The sequence below is a fragment of the Lycorma delicatula genome, chromosome 7 (assembly GCF_047948215.1).
Source record: "Lycorma delicatula isolate Av1 chromosome 7, ASM4794821v1, whole genome shotgun sequence".
NCBI lineage: Eukaryota > Metazoa > Arthropoda > Insecta > Hemiptera > Fulgoridae > Lycorma > Lycorma delicatula.
The window spans coordinates 11,103,530-11,124,775 of NC_134461.1; the positions used below are offsets into that span (position 1 = coordinate 11,103,530).

Here is a 21,246-nt window from a genome sequence, read left to right on the forward strand (position 1 = left end):
TACTGACTCATCTAAAAAAAAAATATACATACATATATACATAGAATTATGAAACTGTTTATTGGAATTTATCTAATATTGTGTTTTTGGTGGTTTATATTTCATATAATATTAAATTATATGTATATTATTTAAGATTCATATTATTCCTCTGTACTGTTAAATTATGTTTTTAATTCTAATAATGGAACCACCTAGCACAAAATTTTGAGATAAGATATCTTACCTTAATTTTATCATGCAAGTACTTCTGCGGGATCCCTCATCCCCAATATTTAATTAAACTGCAGATTAAAAATAATAAAATTTGCGTATTAATTTATTATACAAGTGCTACTATCAGTTGCATTTTTTTTTATAAGACTGTCTGATGGTTTATCAAATTGAAATTTTATTTGTATTTATGTAATATTTTTCTAAAAACATCCCACAAAGTACTTTCATGCTAAAATTAAGGTAAGATGTGTTGTATCTCAATATTCTGTACTAGATGGTTTATAGTAAAAGAATTTAAAAAACAAATATATTTCTAAAGCATTCAAATGAATGAAGGCGTAAGTTCACAAAACCATGATAAACCCTACCAATAAAAAAATATAATTCAACAAACATTTATTTCAATTAAAAATACAAAACAGTTTTATAAATAAATAAATTCTGTGTACCAATTAGATATGAACAATAAAAAAATAAATACAATTTTTTTTTATTTCACAAATTATTTATTTCACTTCATATCAATAAAAAGAAAAACAATAAAGAAACTTTCAAGCTTCCATTTCTCCTCCTTCCAACTTCTTGAGGAAAGATTCTTTCTTCTGTGCAATTCTATTCTTCCTTTCGGAAAGAGAAAGCTTCTTGCGATTCCATCTCTTCTTCACTGGTGGTTTTGTCCTCTCTTTTGGTTTTCTTGTTGGATCTGCTCGGATTGCTTCATGTGCTTTCTTGTATATTTCTTCAATCTATATTTTAAAACAAGTAAAACACAATAAGAATATTTACAACACTATTTATATGTTGTAAGTGTCTATGTGTGTGAAGGATTTGTGGCGTCACAAATTCTATTTTCATGTTAACAGTAAATATTATACAGGGTGATTCAAAGAAACGGGAAATTAAAAAAATTAAATAACGTTAATGGAAATTTTTTTTTAGAAAATGAATTTTATTTCATGTAATTGTACAAATGTTGCCATTTTAGGATACATACATTTTAGTTTATTTTTTAAAGATGACATCTTCCAGGTGACCTCCTCTTCTACGTAAACACTCACGAAGTCTCTTCGTTAAATTGTTCATGGTTTGACGTAACATCTCAACTGAAATTTCCGCAATTGCTTCTCGGATCTTTGCCTTCAGTTCTTCTTGTAGCAGGTCTACTGTGGAACACTTTGCTTTTAAGGTGACCTCACAAAATGTAATCGCAAGCTTAGAGATCAGGCGATCTGGGAGGCCATCTAATGTCACCACGTGAAATGACACATTATCCAAACAATCAGCATACAGCTGCCATCGATATTCGTGCAGTATGTGACGTTGCTCCGTCTTGTTGAAACCAGGCTATGTTAAGAATTGGTGGAAATCTCTTTTGTTGTTCCACAACAAAGGTTTCAAGCACGGCTACGTAACGAGCTGACGTCACTGTAATCGCAAGACCGTTGTCATTCTCAAAAAAATAAGGGCCTATAACACCGTAAGATGACATAGCACACCACATGGTCACTTTCTGGCTGTGCAACGGACGCTGGTGTAGCTGTGTAGGATTTTCTTGTGCTCGGTATCTGAAATTTTGCTTGTTAACAAATCCACTGAGGTGGAAATGCCCTTTGTCTGATATCCACAGTTCGTGAACAAACTCTTCGTTATCATTTATCTTCTGAAGCATTACATTAAAGAATTGTGCTCACACAACTGCATCGTTCGGTTTCAGTTCCTGGACAATCTGCAACTTGTATAGATGGTATTGCAAGTCCTTCACTAACATTCTTCGAACACTTGAACTATGCAATTGTAAAGCTTGAACATTCTGTGGTGTGCGGATGGTTCGCTCACGACCTGGAGGTTTCTTTTTCATTGCTGAACCGGTTTCCTCAAAATTTGATATCCATGTTTTAATTGCATGTGCTGATGGAACACGGTCGTGCCGTCCCAGATTAAAATGACGGTGAAATTCTCTACGCGCTCCCTCCACACTGTCATGTTTTTGTAAAACCCTTTGATAGCAAATGCACGTTGCGCACCACTCCAAGGATCCATGACAACTAAATGGCAGGTTAGGTTAGAGAGGCTGGCGGCACTTATCAAGTGGTACCAATCGCCCACGGCTACCAACACAACTTTCAAAATTTCCAGTTTCTTTGAATCACCTGTATATATTTGTTATATCTCATAGAAAACCTTTAAATGTGTACTTATGAAACAAAAATCAGACAGCAGTCAAAATAAAACAAATGGTAATTATTCTGAGGAGATAGTATCATAAAATATACGGGCGATCAGTCATAAGTTATTCAGTACATTTTAGGTGTTGATAACAAAATAACCAAGCTATGTATTTACATGCATGTTTTATTGCTGAACAAAGCAATTCAAATAATTTTGTTTACAACACTTATTAATTTCAAACAAGGACATGGACACCTTTTGTTGCATATAAAATGTCTAGTCAATTTTCAGTAACTAACCAATTACTAAGAATATCAGGAATTATTTCATTAATTTTTTTTTAATTCATTGTATATAGAGTCTTTGATAAACCCCTAAAGAAAGAAATAGAGTGGCGTAATGTCAGGGGATCAAGGTAATAACCAGGACTAAATTACGTTCTTGTTAAGTAATAATAGGCTCCATATGTGTCACAAACACACATCTGATAATGAAGAAAAATCAAATTCTTTTCTGCAAACAGCTAAAAAGGACATCCAGATACATAGCCTATACAATAGATAGATGTCACAGATATATAGCCAAGGGCACTCCGCTATTTTACTGGTTTACAATAGACAGATTATTTTCATGTATAAATTCTTATGAGCAAAATACATATAAGACGTATTACCATAGTTGTGTAAAAATCATTAACAAACATTTTTTTTATAGTTTTTTTAACTTTTTTAAAATAAATTCATAAAAAAATATAATGGCGAATATTAGAAGCAGTTTGGGGATATGGATAATAGTTATTGTTAACTGATATTTCACATTATTAAATAACTACTACACATGTGAACAATCTTTTGATATGATGGGAAAAGCTCCAAACAATTTTCCATGGGCACATAAAATAATGCAGTGTAGAAAACAGTGCAATAAGTGTGCCTCCCCCCCTAGTTTAATTACTCCTATTATGAGCAGAATTAGAGAAGAACATACATGCATACAATTTACCCCATTTACACAGAAAAATTCTACCTCTTTGAACATTTTCCCCTTTGTGGCAGCCATATTCATTTTCTACAAAACCATCGTTCACAGAAAAGTCCCAAAGATGTATCAACTCTAAAAACAAAATATATTTAGCAAAACAAAATTATTTATACTGAATACAGCAATACAAAAATAAATAACAAAAGAAAAATGAATACTTCAGTTACTTACACTTTCTGGCTGAATTCCATTTTTAATGAACTGTGAGAACTGTTTTTTATACGCTTCATCATCACCTTCTGCTAACTGTTGCATATATTCAGAGACATGTAATCCAAAAATGTGTTTACGATGTACTTCAGCATTGAAATTCTTAGATTCTGAATCATACCCTGGGAAACGCTTCACACTGTAACAAAATACCAATAACACTACTTAAAATTCTAAACAAAATTTCATTTACAAAATAAATACCTATCAAACCACGATCGATTCTACATACATGTCTTTCTTCCTTAAAAAAAAGCAAGAGAAAACTGTCAGTTACAATATAACTTTTAAAATAACACGACATAATTTTTAAAATGTTACATGAAGCTTTACAAACTAGCTAAAAAACTCATTTGTCATTTTTACCATATCAGAACAAGTTAGCAACTGCCCAACTAAGGAATCAAATACAAGTCTGCTAATTTTAAATTTATTATACATCAAAATAATATTATATGCGCACACATAAAAAATCTTCTACAAATAATTTTTTAAAACCAAAATCTTCTACAAATAATTTTTTAAAACCAAAATCTTCTACAAATAATTTTTTAAAACCTTTAACAATTTAATGCTCAATAAAATGTATGCGGTAGAAAACAGTGATAAATAGTAATTAAAGTGGGTTTCTCCACTTCAATAACTCAATTATTACATTTTTAGAGAAAGCAAAGACATAGATGCATGCTTGTGATATAACATTCAAACTAAAAACATCTTATTTAAAACTTAATTACTATTAGTAATACAGTGAAAGCTGTTCAGAATGGAAACAATGGTCATTGAATTTTTTTTCCATTTTGGATTAGGTTTTTGTTTTATTCAGTTTCAACAGTAATGATGAACATACTGTGTACTTATTTATTTAGCATATGGCACCAAAACACAATACCAATTACAGTCTAAATTAAAAATAATGATTTAACAAACTAATATATGTTACTGAGTTGCCATCAGGAAATCTTCAGGATTCCCTTCATAATCTGTCCTAGGGCAAACTTCTGTGATGTATCTAACAGTTTGATTTTCACCACACTCCCAAAGGGGCATCATTGTTTTACCCCATTTATACAAGAAAGAGGTACCCTACCATGCTGAGTCCGTATTCTGTTTAGCGTTGACCATGTCTTACGTGGCAAGTCAAAACCCGGCGGCCTTTGTGTAATACACAGGATTTGGTTATTCTGCTGGGTTCCATTCTTGACGCCAAGCATCAGTTAGATTAAATCCATCCTCTGTGGCAGCAATTGCTGTTTTGATTGGTGGCTGTCTAGATTGAAGGCGACCACGACTGGCATCCTCAATGTCCTCATGAATCTGTAGGTTTCGATTGTCCATCTTCTTGTACTCAATTAAAAGAGCGTTCATACGGCACAGGTTTAGGGGTGGTATGTGGCTCAATACCAGGAGCCATTCCACGGGAGTAAACCCGATAACCTCTGAAATCATTCTCATAGTGTCATTAAGTTGAGCATCAATTCTATGAACATAAGGGCTGTTAAGCCACACTGGCGCACAATATTCAGCACCTGAGAAAACCAGGTTCAGAGCCGACATGCGCAAAGCGGAAGCCGATGCTCCCCACATTGTTCCACAGAGCTTATGAATAATGTTGTTTCTCGCTGTCAGTTTCCCTGCAGTTTTCATTAGGTGCTTGTTAAATGAAAGTGTTCTATCAAGTGTCACGCCTAGGTATTTCAGTGTCTTATTGTAAAAGAGCCATGTATCCTAGAATAAAATTTTAAGCTCCCTATTAGCTAACCTGTTACTCAGATAGAAGCATGACACCTCTGTTTTACTAGCATTCGGTTGATGGCACCATCTCTGGAAGTACCTTCCCAGTTTCTCTCCAAGTCAGCCATCAGGACCTCCTCTGATCTTCAAATGATCTAAATTTTATTGTTAGCACCCAGTCATTGGCGTAGCCTTGCTTTTTAGATCTTGTCTCTGGCATGTCAGCAACATAAGAGGCTGAAAAGGAGAGGCGCGAGTACAGACCCTTGTGGTAGGCCGTTCTTGAGTTTCCTCGGTGAGCTTATATCGGATCCCATGATAACTTGGAACATTCTGTTGTTCAACATCTTATTAAGGAGGTGTGAGCTGTTAGTTTGCATGGGATTACATGGAGGACCGACCTTACAAATCATGCCTTCTCTCCAGAGAGTGTCGTACACGGCTGATAAATCAACGAATGCAGCACAGGTTTTAAGATTTCTTTGGAACCCTGCTTCAATGTATGTTATGAGCGAGAGAACTTGGTCGGTGCAACTTCGTTTTGGCCTAAAGCCTGCAATTGGTATAACATCATATATCCTCTTACAGATTCTGTTGTAGATAAGCCTTTCTAGTAATTTATATGTCACTGCTGGCAATGCTATAGGCCTGTAGCTCTTAAGTAAGTTTGCTGGTTTCCCTGGTTTTAAAATGGCTACTACCTTCGATCGCTTGAACTCTCTAGGTACGCCACCGGTCTGCATTATGTCAGTGAAGAATCTGGCCAGCCAAAGTTTTGTGCATTTTCCGCAGTTTAATAAAAATTCCAGATTGATACCATCGAACTCTCATGCTTTCCATGGGGCAACATCTTTGAGCGCCGACTCAATCTCTTCAAGTGTAAAAGGGTGAACGTACTGTCTCTCCTTCCTTCCTCCTCAAGTTTCTTAGCGTTTTATCTCAGTTGTGTGCACCCTGTCTCTTGGTGCTTTGGATGTTGCCACTATGTGGGATGCCATGGTGTTTGGGGAGACACCTGCTTTTGGTCTCTGAATAGGAGATCCGCTTCCCAATTTTCTTAGCAGAATCCATGCATGACAACTCGAGGTCTGAAAGTTCAGGCTTCCCACTCTTTCTGACCATTTCTGTTGTCTTGCAGCATCGAAGCTTTGGAGAAGCTTGTCTGCTACCTCTTGATCGCCCATTTCGAGGAAGCTTTGGTAGAGAACTTCGCTATTTTTGGACAACCCTGGGATAAAATCTCTGCGAAACCCTCTAGGGATGCACTTCTTAGCGATACTTGTTACTGCTACAATAAATCTGCTAGTTTTTGCAGATTTGTGCACTAACTATGTAATGTTTGTACAAAATAATTCATGTCAACCGATGTTATCTGCTTTGTCTTTTCTTCAACGGCAAGTTGTTCTAAAGAAATAAGTGCTTTACACAAACACTCCAAAAATTTAGTAATTTTTTTCTTGCGGCAAACTTCTGTAAGTTTTTAGCTTTAAAGCGCATCAAAATAAGTTTATTTTGATGGGATCTTCAATGTTGCTTACTGTATCACCACGTTCAGTATGGTTTTCTGTAACTTGATCAGTTGGTGGGGCGGGTCATTATCTCTGACAAAACTGCCTCAGTTGTATTGTTGACCGGTAGCTATATCACAGTCGGAGTTTATGTATGTATCAGCGTCTATTTCAGATTCATTAGTGCTGCCAAGATCTTTTAAAATTCTCATATCTCTTCTGCTTCATCTAAGACTACAGGTTTTGCATCAGGATAATGTAGGTTTTTAAAACATTTTGTAAGGTTCCCTCTTTTATGTTCTTTACTGCCATTTGAATCCAGAGGATAGCAACAAGTACTGAAACTGATTTTGCGAGCTCATTAGCACTCTTAACACCATTAAAAAAAAAAAAATTGCATTATTGGGTATCCCCTTGTGTGTGTGTGTATATATATATATATATATATATAAAATGTACAAATTTGTAACCCCTTTTCCCTGTATTTTGTTACAAACACTCTCAATCTTTAGTATATAATCAAAACTACATAAGTAATATGGTAATATACAATCTATAAGATAGGCAAAACATAGCTGTCAAAAAGGCTCCAATAAGCATAACATAACATGCAGTATTAGTATTCTACAAGGTGTCCCAAACATCCCGCACCATAGGGTTTTACTAATTTTCCTCTGTTGGGGTTATACTCCTTTGTGGAAGAGAACTCTCTCAGACAAGTTGAAGATTAATTTAATGTGAGGTATGTTCAATGAGAGCCAGTGTTGCACACAAAAGCTGGAAGACTGCTAGCGAAGTTCAAGGCCATAGGTAGTGGAAAGGGTTTTGATGAAAAGTATCTGCAAATCCGAAAAAAAATAAATTTGCTAAAAAAAACTTGGAAGTGGGCATTTCTTAGTTAACAAACAGTATGTAGAATCTTGCAAAAAAAACAAACAAGTATCATTTGTACAATTTACAAGTGTTAGTTACACCACATGATTTTTGACCCAGTAAGAGGAAGGCCCAGAGTTTTTGGCTAAACTTACGATCTCTGATGAAGCTAACTTTAATGCAAATGGTGAGGTGGACAAACATACCTTACAGTATTGGTCCAACAGTAATGCTCACTGGTTGGCAGTAAGGAGCAGATCTCGTCATGGTTTGTGGAAAGACTGGATCATTGGCCCCTCCTTTAACGGAATGGTTAACAACAAAATTTCCTTGCCAATGTTAGGAAATGAATTACTGCCAGATTTGGATTTGCTAGGTTCTGAAAAACCAGAATGGTTCAAGCAGGACTGTGCACTCCCGCACTATGGTACACAAGTTCGTGTTTGGCTAGATGAATACTTACCCCAGTGGATCAGTCATAGGGGATGAGTGGAATGGACTCCCCACGATCCCTGGATTTAAACCCAATGATTAGTGTAGTGTATGGTTATGTAAAATCCTGAGTTTACACAATCAAGATCAGGGACAAAAACAATCTACGAGAGCGCATCACAACTGTGTGCCAATCTGCAACACCTGACAGTGATCAAAATTTTGTGGAACACAGGAAACCTTTTCAATTATGTTTCGACTTATACAGAAACCAGATATTGTAAATATCCCTCTGGTGCGGGACTTTTGGGACACCTTGTAAGTAATGCCTAGGCTGTATAGACATATATGCAACATTTTTAATAAATTATGAATTAATCCGTACCTATGAGGTATGTTTAGGCCACCATCTACAGCTCCTTTCATAGCTCCAAATACACGAGCACCAGTACTGGTCTTCATTAAACCAACATCCAAGTAACACTTAAATGCACCAGGACCTTCATCCAAAGCTTCAACATTATATTCTTCCCCAGTAACTTCTATGGTTCCTGTGTATAATGTATCTAATCCTAATTTTTTTAATAGCTGCACACAAAAGAGATGCTTATATCAATTCACTATCACATAATCTACTGGAATCATCCTGTTATGAAGAATTAATAATAAAGAAAAATTCTAGACATTTATCACAGTATATGAGGTAAAGATAAGGCTTGTACAGTCCACTAAATCAAAATCAACAAAATAAATTTAGTCACAGCTAAACCCCCTGCATAACTGCAAACTCATTTACAAAAGAAGACTATACCTTTTCTTTTACTTTAATTTTCTTTACTTTTTTTTATGTAAAACTATAATTTTGCTTTATTTTAATGATTACAGGTTAAATCACCAAGGGGAAGTGGCAGTGTCTCAAATCTTTAGGGATACTGGGTTAGAATTCCAGCATGGCGTGGTATTTACATATTCCCATGTAAAAAGCTCCAAAGCTTTCATGATGAATTAATTCATCAAGAAAAAACCTATTCATAGTGGAACACTTCTATTACTGTAAGAAGCCTAGTTTAAAATTTTAAAACAAAAAATTAAAATTACATTAAAAAGTTAAAAAAAAATCCATGTAAAAATTTGGATACTCTTCCATTATGTGTCAAGAAACACTAATTTAATTAAGTTTTTAAATTGGTTTAGCTTAAATCATGGACTATAGAATTTTCTACAGGTAATTGAAGTTTCTGTAAATTAATTTTTTTTTAAATTTAGATAAGAATTTTTTTTGTTATTGTTATGAGTTATGTTAAGTTACTTGAAATTTTTTTTTGTTGATGCTTTATTTTAGTTATTACATTATTTTAAATATTGACTTACCTTTTATTCAGGCCATTAAGTGACAGTGTCACAAGAATTTTCTGAAATAAATAATGATTTCTATGACGTGATACCGTTAGAACTTTGCAAGACATAAATCTATCGTTGTTTTGTGTGTTCCACACCACATTTTGTTATGGTGTTTCGCTAATAACCCTGAACAGGATGTTCAACTTAAAAGACATCACTCAGTAGTTTATATTAAATGCAATTTTTTTTGTTAAAATGCATACATTTGTGTGAGATGTGTAAAATAATGTGGGAGATGTTGGTACAACTGGGGCTGGAGTGGGGAAGACTGTTTATTACCGGCACATCTGAATATTGCCAGTCTATGTCAAGCATTGGCTTTTGAACAAGGTTGTATAGTTTGTGTGTTTGTTAAAATCAGATTAGCTTTCAGTGAAAGTTTCTGAAGAAATTTGAAAAGGAAGCACCAGTGAAAAGTGTAATTCAGAAGTTAGTTAACAAAAAATTTCATGGAACTGTTTCAATGTTAGACTAGAAATGTGGCAGACACATGTTGGTTTTAACAATGCAGGTTGTACACTATTGCCAACAGCTCAGAAAATTCATTAGAGGAAACACTGGCATTGTAGATCAAGTGTTTTTCACAGATAAGTGTAGTTTCACCTTATTGGGTATGTTAATAATCAAAACAAATAGAACTGGGGTACTGAAAACCCACACATTTTCTTTGAATCTCCCCTACACCCATAAAAAATAGACAAATGGTGTGTGATTTCAAGGTGACTTTTTTTTTTAAAACTGTGGATGCTGCCGACTGCCAAGAAAAAGAAATTATCCAACAACAGTTCATAGCCTTACTGCAAAAGAGGATGAGCGTGACTGCTGGTTGCAACAGGAAAGTGCCACTTGCCGTACAGCTCGATCTACTATTCAGATGCTACAGGATCTTTTCAGTGGAAGGATAATTTCTAAAGGATTGCGACCACCAAGATTCCCTAATCTGACTAGTCCAGACTTCTTTCTGTGGGGTTACTTAAAAAAAACTGTCAATAGGACCAATCCACAGACCCTGCAGGAATTGAAGACAAACATTATCAATGCCACCCAGGAAACAGACCGGTACAGCTTACAACAGCAATCAGGTACAAGTTGACAAGTGCATAGAAGTGAATGGACAATATTTTCAACACGTGTAAATTATTATACAAGTGTTGTCACGCTATTGTTTATGGAATAAACTAAGCAGTGGGGCCTCTTTTAAGTTGAACATCCTGTATTTTCTATTATGTATGTACTCCCATTTACAGGTCTGCAAAATTCTGTGAACAATTAACTGTTTGGTGGAACTAGTTTCTCAAACATTTTGCAATTCCTCAATATGCCCACCATTCAGCCTAAATAAATGCTGATCCTGCTTTTATGTAATTTGTTATTAAAGGCTTTACAGTTTGTGCACTGTCTAGCATTGTGATCAAGACTAGATGATGATTTTTAATTGATGATTAATAACCAGTTAGATATGGAACTCTATGCTGCACAGTATGGATGTATACTAACATGCATAGTATGTACAGTGACTAACTACGCTGATATATAAATACAATTATAAATATTAATAAAACAATTAGATTAACTTTTCTTGATACATAACAGAAGAGTACCAAGATTTGATTCATTAGCATTAATTATCTCTAATATTTAATTATTAAAAGAACAATAGTAAATTGGTTGGTATGTCTGGTATTTCTCCCACCATCACCACCCCATTCGATCGCCCTAAAGCATAAGACCAAATGTCTGTACAACAAACGGCTACTGTTCCTCAAAACGGTTTAGTGACCAATATGCTAATTAGCTCCTAGAGCTTACCTAACCGTGTGAGCAGAATAAGAGTGGTGCCCTATACCACTCGCTTGCATGTCCCACCGCTCACTTGTCATACATTACTAAAATGGGTAAGTGCACCCCATCTACATACTAAAATATATGACCTGTAATAAATTACAATTAATTCTGTCAAGGACAGCAATTTGCTGCCACGTCTAAGTTGCTGAATACCAGCAAGTACCTGTCCACCATATCATAGCGCCTTTCTTTCTTTCTTTTCCTGTTTAGCCTCCGATAACTACAGTTTAGATAACACTTCAGAGGATGATATGTATGAGTGTGAATGAAGTGTAGTCTTGTACATTCTCAGTTCGACCATACCTGAGATGTGTGGTTAATTGAAACCCAACCACCAAAGAACTCCGGTATCCACGATCTAGTATTCAAGTCCATTTAAAAATAGCTGGCTTTACTAGGACTTGAATGCTGGAACTCTCAACTTCACCACTAGACCAACTCGGTGGGTTATATTATAGCGCCTGGAGCTATATTTGACTGATGACCAGCCATTTTTCAAGGGTAGCTTCCTACAGCTACAGTAGGAGTCTTATATCCCTTAAACAACTGATGCCGGTTGAACAAAGCAACGGCATCAAAGAACTCCTGCACAGTCCGACAATGCGGCGCATACCACATTGACTCGCCACTTATGAGTGACCAATTTTCCCCCTGACTTCCAGGGTGTTCTGAGTTCTGCTCCCCAAAGACCTGGGCTGTCGAACATCATGTGTTCGTTCAACTGAACCTCCTGCAGACGCACAGCTCATCAACTGCCAGGTGGAACCGAAACAAATATTGGTTGAAATTCGTGTGGTTGGAGAGCACTTGGGCTCCCATCGCCCTTAGAAACAAACTAGAGGCGTACCATCCCCCCAAGTCCTGTATAAATCAAAATCAAATTCTGTATAAAGAACAATAGTAAAATAAAATTTACCCTTCTTGCCAAAAGTAAACCGGTACAGTAAGCAGAAGCATAATTAGTTAAACCAACTTTAATACCATACTTTGGCAATTCATGACTGTAAGCAGCACATACTATTTTGTCTCCTTCAATACGTGAATATGCAACCTGCAAAAAAAAAATAAATTAACTACAATATTAATTAAAAAATATAAATATAAATTAACTAATATAATTTAACTACATTTGTATTTGAAATACAAATTAATATATTCTTCTATAATTAAAAAACAATCCCTAGTATATGAAAGAGAGGGTCTTGCAACCTTTTCACAATCATAGATCTATAAGTGACAAAAAAAACAACAAAATATAAGTGATATAAACTTATTGTGACTAACTGTTAGTCTGAAATACAGTTTAATAATTAATTAAACATATATTATGTTAAGACAAGACCACTCATAAACCACGCCTAAAATTCTCTTCACAAATTTATTATGACCATGAAAAAATAGAGGGGATGAAATAAAATTTTTTATTAGGAAGCCCTTAAAACAAGTATCTTAAATATACGTTATTTCTAAACCAAACAATTTAAACATGTACTCATAGGGGGATATCTCCACACATTTTAATGTAGAGTAACACCCTTGTGAGACCCAGAACAGGACTGACTTCCATACTTTTTCAGCTTTTAACTTTTAGCACTGTTGTGTTCTTACATTCCATGAATTCTACTAGCATAATTCTAGTCCAAATCTTAAACAGGGCCAGTTTACACTACACATTCACATTTGAAATGTTGTTTGGTTTCTGGATTCACTAACTTGACATTTACCTCAATCCCAATCACATGGTGCTTCCTAATAATAATACCCTATTTCAGCCCCTCTTTATTTTCATGGTCAAAATAAATGCTTAATTGAATTTTAGATACGATTTATGAATGATCTTATTTGAAATCTTAATAATCATATTAAGATTTGGTTAACCCAGTCACAATTTCGTTACAATATTCATCTCTCTCTTAGTCATATCGCTCAATAATTCTTAAGATATTTATGTAAAACATTTATTTTAATGAAATATAAAACTAACTTACTAATTTTTTAAATTAAATATGCAAATCCAATTCTGCTTTAGTGCATCCAAGATGGAATCACACAGGTGCTCATTGCCAGCCAATCAATCTTAGTCACATTAACCGGACGTAGTTATGTGAAAAGGGACTAACCCCAACTCATTGTTTCTGAGTAAATAACAATCAAAATTCATTTTGTTATAAAAAAAATTAAACCTCTCTACAAGGAAAAATTTTTCACCATGTACTTGTTAAAAATTTCTCTTTTTAGCTAGTTAAATATGGATTTAATATTCTTTACAGTTAAAAAAACAGGGTTAGTTCCATTATACATCTTAAGATTTCAAACCGGTCAGTTTTCTAAAAGGAACTAAGCCGCAAATGTGGTATAGTTCCTTTTTGCCTTTTTTAAAAAGAATAATACTAAGTTAATAATCAAATACTATTTTTTATTTTAACAAAGTCAAATTCCTGTAAAGTTAGGGGTTTAGATTAAGTGGTATAGCCTGTTATTGTATTTTTTTTAGTACAAAAATAAAATTTATAGAATATTTATTCCTTATACTTTATCCAAATCATCTTCAATATCATTTGAAGAAAACAACTGCTTATAAAAGGAAATAGTATCCTTCAGAAGAAGATGTCTGATGGTATTAATATCTAATAAATTTTTTTTAGTGAAATTCCCTTGCTATTGGGCCACAGTCAAACCACGTGTTTAGGATGCCCAACTTTCTTTTTCAATAAATCTACTTCAATTCCCTCCAGGAGAGAAGACCCACCTTGTGATGTGTCTGGATGCCCCACCACCCCTTTTGTGGCTTAATTGGAGAACATCTTGCACTATAGCTGATCACATTCCACAGTCATCAGTCGGCCTCATGAGATGCCACTGATGCAAATACCTCAAATGACATTCACAACAGTACATTCTGCCCTATAGTCAAGTTTTGCCTTCTAAAAAAGACATCAGACACCTAACTCTACCACGTAGTCCTCGGGAACTCATATTATTCATTGTTTATTTTGATATAAAGTGTAATGCATTTATTGCAAGTATCTTTTCTTAATGATTTAATCACAAGTTAAACTCAGCATAAAATACTTTCTTATACATTGAAATGCTAACAGTTTTGAACCTTTTTCATATATATTGTTCATCTTATGAAGCATCAATCTAAAGGCAAGTAATGCAATTGATAACAAGGAAATTTATTAATGTGTTGAATAATACCTTCTTCCTCTTCATGTATTGATTTTGTTAAAGCCACCATTTTTACCTTGTTTATCTTTTATACTATCTGCATCATCACTGCAATTTTTAACAAGAAAAGGATTAACACTTTTTGAAGATATGTGGTATGTATTCAGGAACATTTTCTAATACACATTAGTATTTGAAATAAAAAGTTCTCTTATAAACTTCCTCCTACTTTTGTCCTTTCAATTTTTTTTTAATGTTATTATTGCAATTTGGTCACTTCTTTAACATTTGCTACTACATACATATATGTATAGTTTGAGCATGGTAGAAACCAAGTAAATGAAACTTGTTGAATTATTTCTCCCTTTTACTAGTAGTGACTGTCCTAACAGTTTTGTACTCACTTGCAATAAAAATCAATGAAGATTTTAAGTAAAAATTCAATTTTTCATAATTATAATGCTTTTTGTTAGAATATTTACATTAGTATAATTTATGTAATATTCTTTATTATCTGGAGAAGACAGAATAGTTATGTTATCTCTTATTAACGTTTTTGAGGAGTTTGTAGAACACAATCAGAAGCTGAATCACTTTCATCATTTATGTCAGGCTCAAACGTGGGGTCTGTCTCAGTATCAGCTAAGAACGATAAGAGCTGTTCATCTAAAGGTACAGGAGATGATTCATTAGAAATATCATCAAGGTTATCATTCTCAGTAGGAATATCACTTGGCATTTCAACATATTTCTTTTCTTCTGTCCGAAATAGAAATTGCATTTAAATTTAGTTGACTCATAATGTAACAATGGAGTAATAATATCAAAAACTAACCTTACAAATATTCTTTTTGTCTTCACTGAAAACTTTTGTTATTAACTAAAAAATGTATTCACACTTTACATACATGCTTATTAGAAAAAGAAACGTAGATTGTTTCTAAAGTTTTAAGAAAGGAAATTTAGAACCAAACATACATGTTTATTAATATTCACATAAATCCCCATTAACCTGTCGGTAAAAATATCTTATTCTCCGAAATATTTTACTTGTAATCTGACAGATATTCACTAACCATACATTAAAAACAGAGCAAAACAGTTTTAAAAAACTACAGTTTGTGTAACATTACTACAAAATAAAACTAGAATCAACAGCACAAACGCGCAGTCAACAGATCATCAAACAATACTAGCCAAACCATTACCGGTACTTACGTATTAACGCCACCGCAGCTACAGCCTTATTTAAAAACAAAGTAGTCAATCGGATTTCGGTGGAAAATGAGCCGATATAGAGTTTAACATAGATTCAAAACAGTCTCTTTATTAATTTTAATAAATGGTTGAGTGTTTTGATTATATAAATAATAAATAATTGCAATAATTACTGATTTTATTAAATAAATACCCAAAAAATTACAGTGTTAATTAGATCAATGATTTTGGATCAAAACTTAATAGAAATTTACACAAATAAAAATGTTAGTGCTATCATCAAACATCAAAGTAAAGTGTTCATCATCGATTTTTGTTACATTTAATCGAAATCTTTGATAGCTAATACTACTGTAAAACCAAATTATTAACAAAGCTTGACAATATGCGTTTATGACATCAAAGCTTTAAACATGTAAAAAAATTTTTTGAAAAAGAATAATATGCACAGACATCTATGAACAAGGTACTGCTATTATAAAGGGCAAACAACATAGGTTTTCATTCAGTCCTAGCAACACAAAAACTAAATAACCTGTGAGATCATAAATGTTGGTCTAGGTGGCCCTATGGAGAATTACTCTCTTGAAGATGCTAGATATTTCATGTTGATTAAAGATGATTATTCTCAGTAGGCTATTTTCTTAAAGAAAAGAGTGAAGTATATGAAAAATTAATTGAAGATCACACAATAGTAAGGAATTTGTAAATGAAGTAATCCGCTATTATGAAAAGACTGAACAGTTCATCAGAAGTCTAATATAAATTCCTGAAAAGAAGTCAAGATGGAGATGAGAACTAAAGTAAAGGCAGCTAAAACTATGCTACAAGCAAAATCATTGGAAAAACATTTTTGGCCAGGAGTGATTACTGCTATTTATATTTTAACAGAACCAGTACCAGTAGAGTAGAAGGAAGAACACCGTTTGAATTATAATTTAATAAAATGTTTGATATAAACCAGCGTCACTTATTTACTTTGTAAGTGTATGTACATGTTCCTAAATAAAAAATTGAAATGGGATGCTAAAAGTGGAATATTCATGGAATACAAAGTGATACAATTTATATACATGAAACCAACAAAATAGAATTAGCAACATGTATTTATCAACATAAAAGAAATGAATTCAAAAATGTAATTGAAATGCCAAAAATCATCTATGAAATTAAGTATGATGAGAATGAGAGAAACGCAGATGTTAAACAGATAAAACAAGAAATACAAAATATTGTTAAGTGAAGAACGAGATAGCAACCCAAATGAAAATAAACAAAAAATATAAGAAAATCATAATCTTGCAGATTTATTTACTAAGGCATTAGGAAAAGAAAAATTTAAAGATTTAATGTCATCATAATATGTCATGTAATTAATTCCTTTTGCACTAACAGTTCTGAATAATTTCATTGAGGATGTGTATTGGAAGTTGGCAATAAAATTATGATATATATGTACAGAATGTCAAGGCTGACAAGTTTAATATATGTTATTTAGAGTGTACATTTAATATTTTCAATGTAATTGTTTGATGTCATTTCTCTTCATAACAATTTTTAAAGTGAAAAACTATAACAAAACATTGAGTAAATTTACATGTGCATGGTAGTTTAGTATGGAGGATCCCACATCAATACCAATAGAATACTACGTTCATGTCGATTATATGACCCCCCCCCCCCCATATCGTACTTGTTTACATATTCCATCACTGATTGTAATTACTGGCTATTGTTAAGTTATTTACAGGGAGATAATACAAATAAAAATTTACTTACCTCAGATATAACAATTAAATTTTGTTCTCTTGTTATGCACTAATAAAATTTTAGATTTAATTTAAATACTTAATGAAATATCATTTTATGTCTAATTAAATTCTACTTTGTATATTTATCATCAGTTTGCATCTTAGAAATTGCATAGGAAAAATAACACAGTTTCTTTATTGCTTTAATTTATTTTATTTATACAATGGTTATGGAATCTAACTTCAAAAAAAGTTTTTTTTATTATTCTAAAATTATGGGATTTTGTTCCAAAGTTGTTTGTAAAAAAGTCATAAAAATTAACTATATTTCACTATATAAAAAAATTGGGGTTCATCAGCGGAATTGTTCAGAAGGTTCACAAGGTCAGTATGTTTCATATTTTGCTGATATGAGAGCTTAAACATAGACTAATTTTTGCAACCAACAGTTAACTATGTTCATACTCCATTTTAAAAATTGACACTACTGAATAATTGGTAGAAATTGGACAACATATCCTTTCATAGAAAAATACAGCCGGAGTACTGTTTCAGCAGAGGATTTTCAGAGGTGGTGTGCCAAAAAGAAAAAAACAAATTGTTTATTGTTGAAGTCTCAATTTGGTTAGCTGACATCTTGTTTAAAGTTGTCAGTGAGAAGATAAAGAAGGTTCAACCATTTACTGTAGGACGGCATAATAAATGTGGAACTGGAGCTGAAAGACTTTATCGTGTAGAATAATTTTAGTCCAAACATGGAACCCACACATATAGAACATTTATGAGCTCTGCTAAATAGTATATAAAAAAATACAAACCAATATGGTTCAGCGCAATACTAAACCGAATCTTATAGTTCATGTTTTCGAGCTTAACATTCATTCATTAACTACCTTACATTGAAATTTCATCACCTACCAAACAGTAGCACAATAAAATAACTTTTAAATTTCACTCTTACATTTAATGCAATTAATTTTCAGCAGTGTTAGGATTTTCAGGTACAGGATTCAAGGTAGAATTTGCATAGGTAATATTTTAATATTGGGGTAGGAAGGCTGAATTAATAGACATGAGCCCATGGAGAAAATGTCTGTCATCGCTATCCCTTATAAAGTGAAGAAAAATTATAACTTTCTACTAGAATAAAAACAGGAAGGATACTTTGGATTATCAACAGAAAAGGATTGATAAGATCAGTTTTTGCTCTGTATAAAAATGGGAAGGGGGTCAAGCTAATAGAAAAATATCTATTCTGTTTATATACATAGGTAATCAGACCCACATAATTACAAAAAGTGGAACTCATAAATTGACAGAAATCCTCCCTTTCAGTTGGTTGGTTTACTAGGAATCTGAATGGATTTACATACTCTTTGATATGGTTAATTAAAGTTGCAAAAAGGTTAACTCCAGTTTGACAATTCCAATAAGTAAACACGTATTAAGATTTGTTGCATACTTGGTGAGTATTTGATTGTTATGAAAAAAATTAAGCCATTATTTCTCATCTTAAAAAACGGGCTTACTGATTTACCTTTGCTAGAACACACCTGCAGATAATTATTCGTGACAAATTTAAATGCTCATGAATAAAAATGCAAATACAGATTTTTAAGCATCTGGTTTTACTTCAATTCCTGGTACCCATATCTACATTAATTATTTATCCATACACAATTTACAAATCTAAAATTCATATAGTAATACATTACTAATAAGTAAATGCACTGTAGAGCTGAAATGTGACCTTAAACCTAATTTAATCAAAAAAATGAAAAGCAGGAAACATGTTAGAATGTATTCATTTGGTCTACTGTTAAATCATAAGATAAGTTGAAATGAAAACTAATAATAGCTTAAAATAAACCACATTCATTTAATTTAATTAATCACTCTTATATCGTTCAATATTCCAAATTATAAAAATGTATTTAATATTCCTATAAAAAATTTAATAAAATTATAGCGGAACAAGCACAATTTCAATGATTACACACTATCTGTTAAACTTTCACAAAGTTAATATCAATAACATAGTAATCACCCCTTCCCTTTACTAGCGTGGAAAGGAATCATTTCTTGAGGTGACACTACAAAGTTCTCAACACATCTCCAAATTTTTAGCACCAATTTCTCAATGATATCATTTATGACATTAACACAACAAAACGCTATAAAAATATTTTTTAGAACTAAGTTTATGGGTGTAAAAATTGTAGACATGTTGTAAGCATAACAGATGACAGACTAACCGACATTGTAAAACTATTACTTTACAGTTTTACAATTCTCAATGCTTTATAATGAAGCTTATGAGATAATCTGTTTTTTTATTAAAATTATTTTCAAATATACAATGACTAGTTATATGAATTAGAATATCAAGAAATGAAAATGTTATGCATATCTTCAACATAATTCAAAAAGACAACTCATAACTTTGTGGATAAAATGTAATTAATATGTTTTTAAAAATCATTCTCAACAAACCCACATTTTCAGAATAAACTTACTTCAGATATGGTTCATTTTGTAGAAGCTGTGAGAAAATTCATAAACTTCCCATATAATGAAATTAAAAAAAAAATTAATTACCTGGCAAGTAATATCTTTGTTGGAAAGACGAACAATCAGGCGATACTTAGGAGTGTTATATTTGTTCTTATCCTGTACAATCAATCTTTTACGAGCATAATAATCAGTCTTTCCTTCACGTCGCCTTTTAAATTTAACTTGAAATCTTTTGAAGTACTGCTTATTCTTAACAACTTTCACGAACCCCTGAAATCCAAAAACAGCTAATAAATACAATTTCATAACAATAACTGTACACATAAATGTAGGTTTACAATACCGCAAAAAAGTTAATCAAGATGCCATAATAACCGTTTCACCACACAGTAGTCAGGATATCAGACAAATCTACTCAAGCCCATATTCTAGAATGGTGAATAAAAAGCGTGGAAATCGAACAAGAAATCTCACTCTGCATAACATAAAAAATTGTATTTTAATTTAACACGAACACTGTGTGTGTATATAAATATATAAACAATTGTTTTACTGTAAAATAACTGTAACCCTAATAACAAAACCACAAAAACTAATATCACATTAAAAAAGCCATATTACGAAAGAAAAGGCCATCGTAACCCTTTACTATCTATATCGACTTATCCAAAATCATCGGTGATCAAACTGCAACCAGAATAAACTGACATTAAATTTCAGCTAAGGATATTAATAATTAAACTTAATTAAAGAGAATAGTATAATAAAGTTACACACCATTTCCGAAAAACAACGAATCCGTAACTCATCAAACACCTAATATCACGAGGCGATACAACACACCGACCACGGAGAAAAGGAAGCGGATAACGTCGTACCAACGTGAGACTTCATTCTTTTAAGAAGCCTCATAAGGAATTTGACAAAGCCAAAAAAAATTGCATGTAATTAGCCATTTCACTGATTGATAGAATATAATGGAATAATATAAATAATCCTTTTTAAACAGGAAAAAATAATCTCTAACAATTTATCTTTAAAATGAAAATAAATAATGTTACTTAAAATTAATATAATTTCTGAAGAATAAAAGAATTATTTCATTACATTGTAATTTTTTGTGTTAACTGGATGACATTAACATAACATTTTTAATTAAGGTT

At 32.7% G+C, this 21,246-nt stretch overlaps 1 protein-coding gene across 1 annotated transcript; it reads right to left on the reverse strand.

Annotated features, from left to right (window-relative positions):
- Window positions 1-699: 699 nt before the first annotated feature.
- RpL5 (ribosomal protein L5) lies at window positions 700-20,983 on the reverse strand. The gene is made up of 6 exons (XM_075370145.1): window positions 20,861-20,983; window positions 20,168-20,353; window positions 12,346-12,480; window positions 8,569-8,771; window positions 3,598-3,775; window positions 700-962 (listed from the first exon to the last, which is right to left on the reverse strand). Exons 1-6 carry the CDS (start codon window positions 20,861-20,863, stop codon window positions 768-770), a joined length of 900 nt encoding a protein of 299 aa, XP_075226260.1. The 5' UTR covers window positions 20,864-20,983; the 3' UTR covers window positions 700-767.
- Between the last annotated feature and the right edge of the window lie 263 nt (window positions 20,984-21,246).

Coding starts and splice junctions, on each gene's coding strand:
- RpL5 (XM_075370145.1), bottom strand. Junction 8,772..12,345: donor GTTTACTTTTGGCAAGAAGG/GTAAATTTTATT, acceptor TTTTGTGTGCAG/CTATTAAAAAAATTAGGATT. Junction 3,776..8,568: donor GGCCTAAACATACCTCATAG/GTACGGATTAAT, acceptor ATTTTGTTACAG/TGTGAAGCGTTTCCCAGGGT.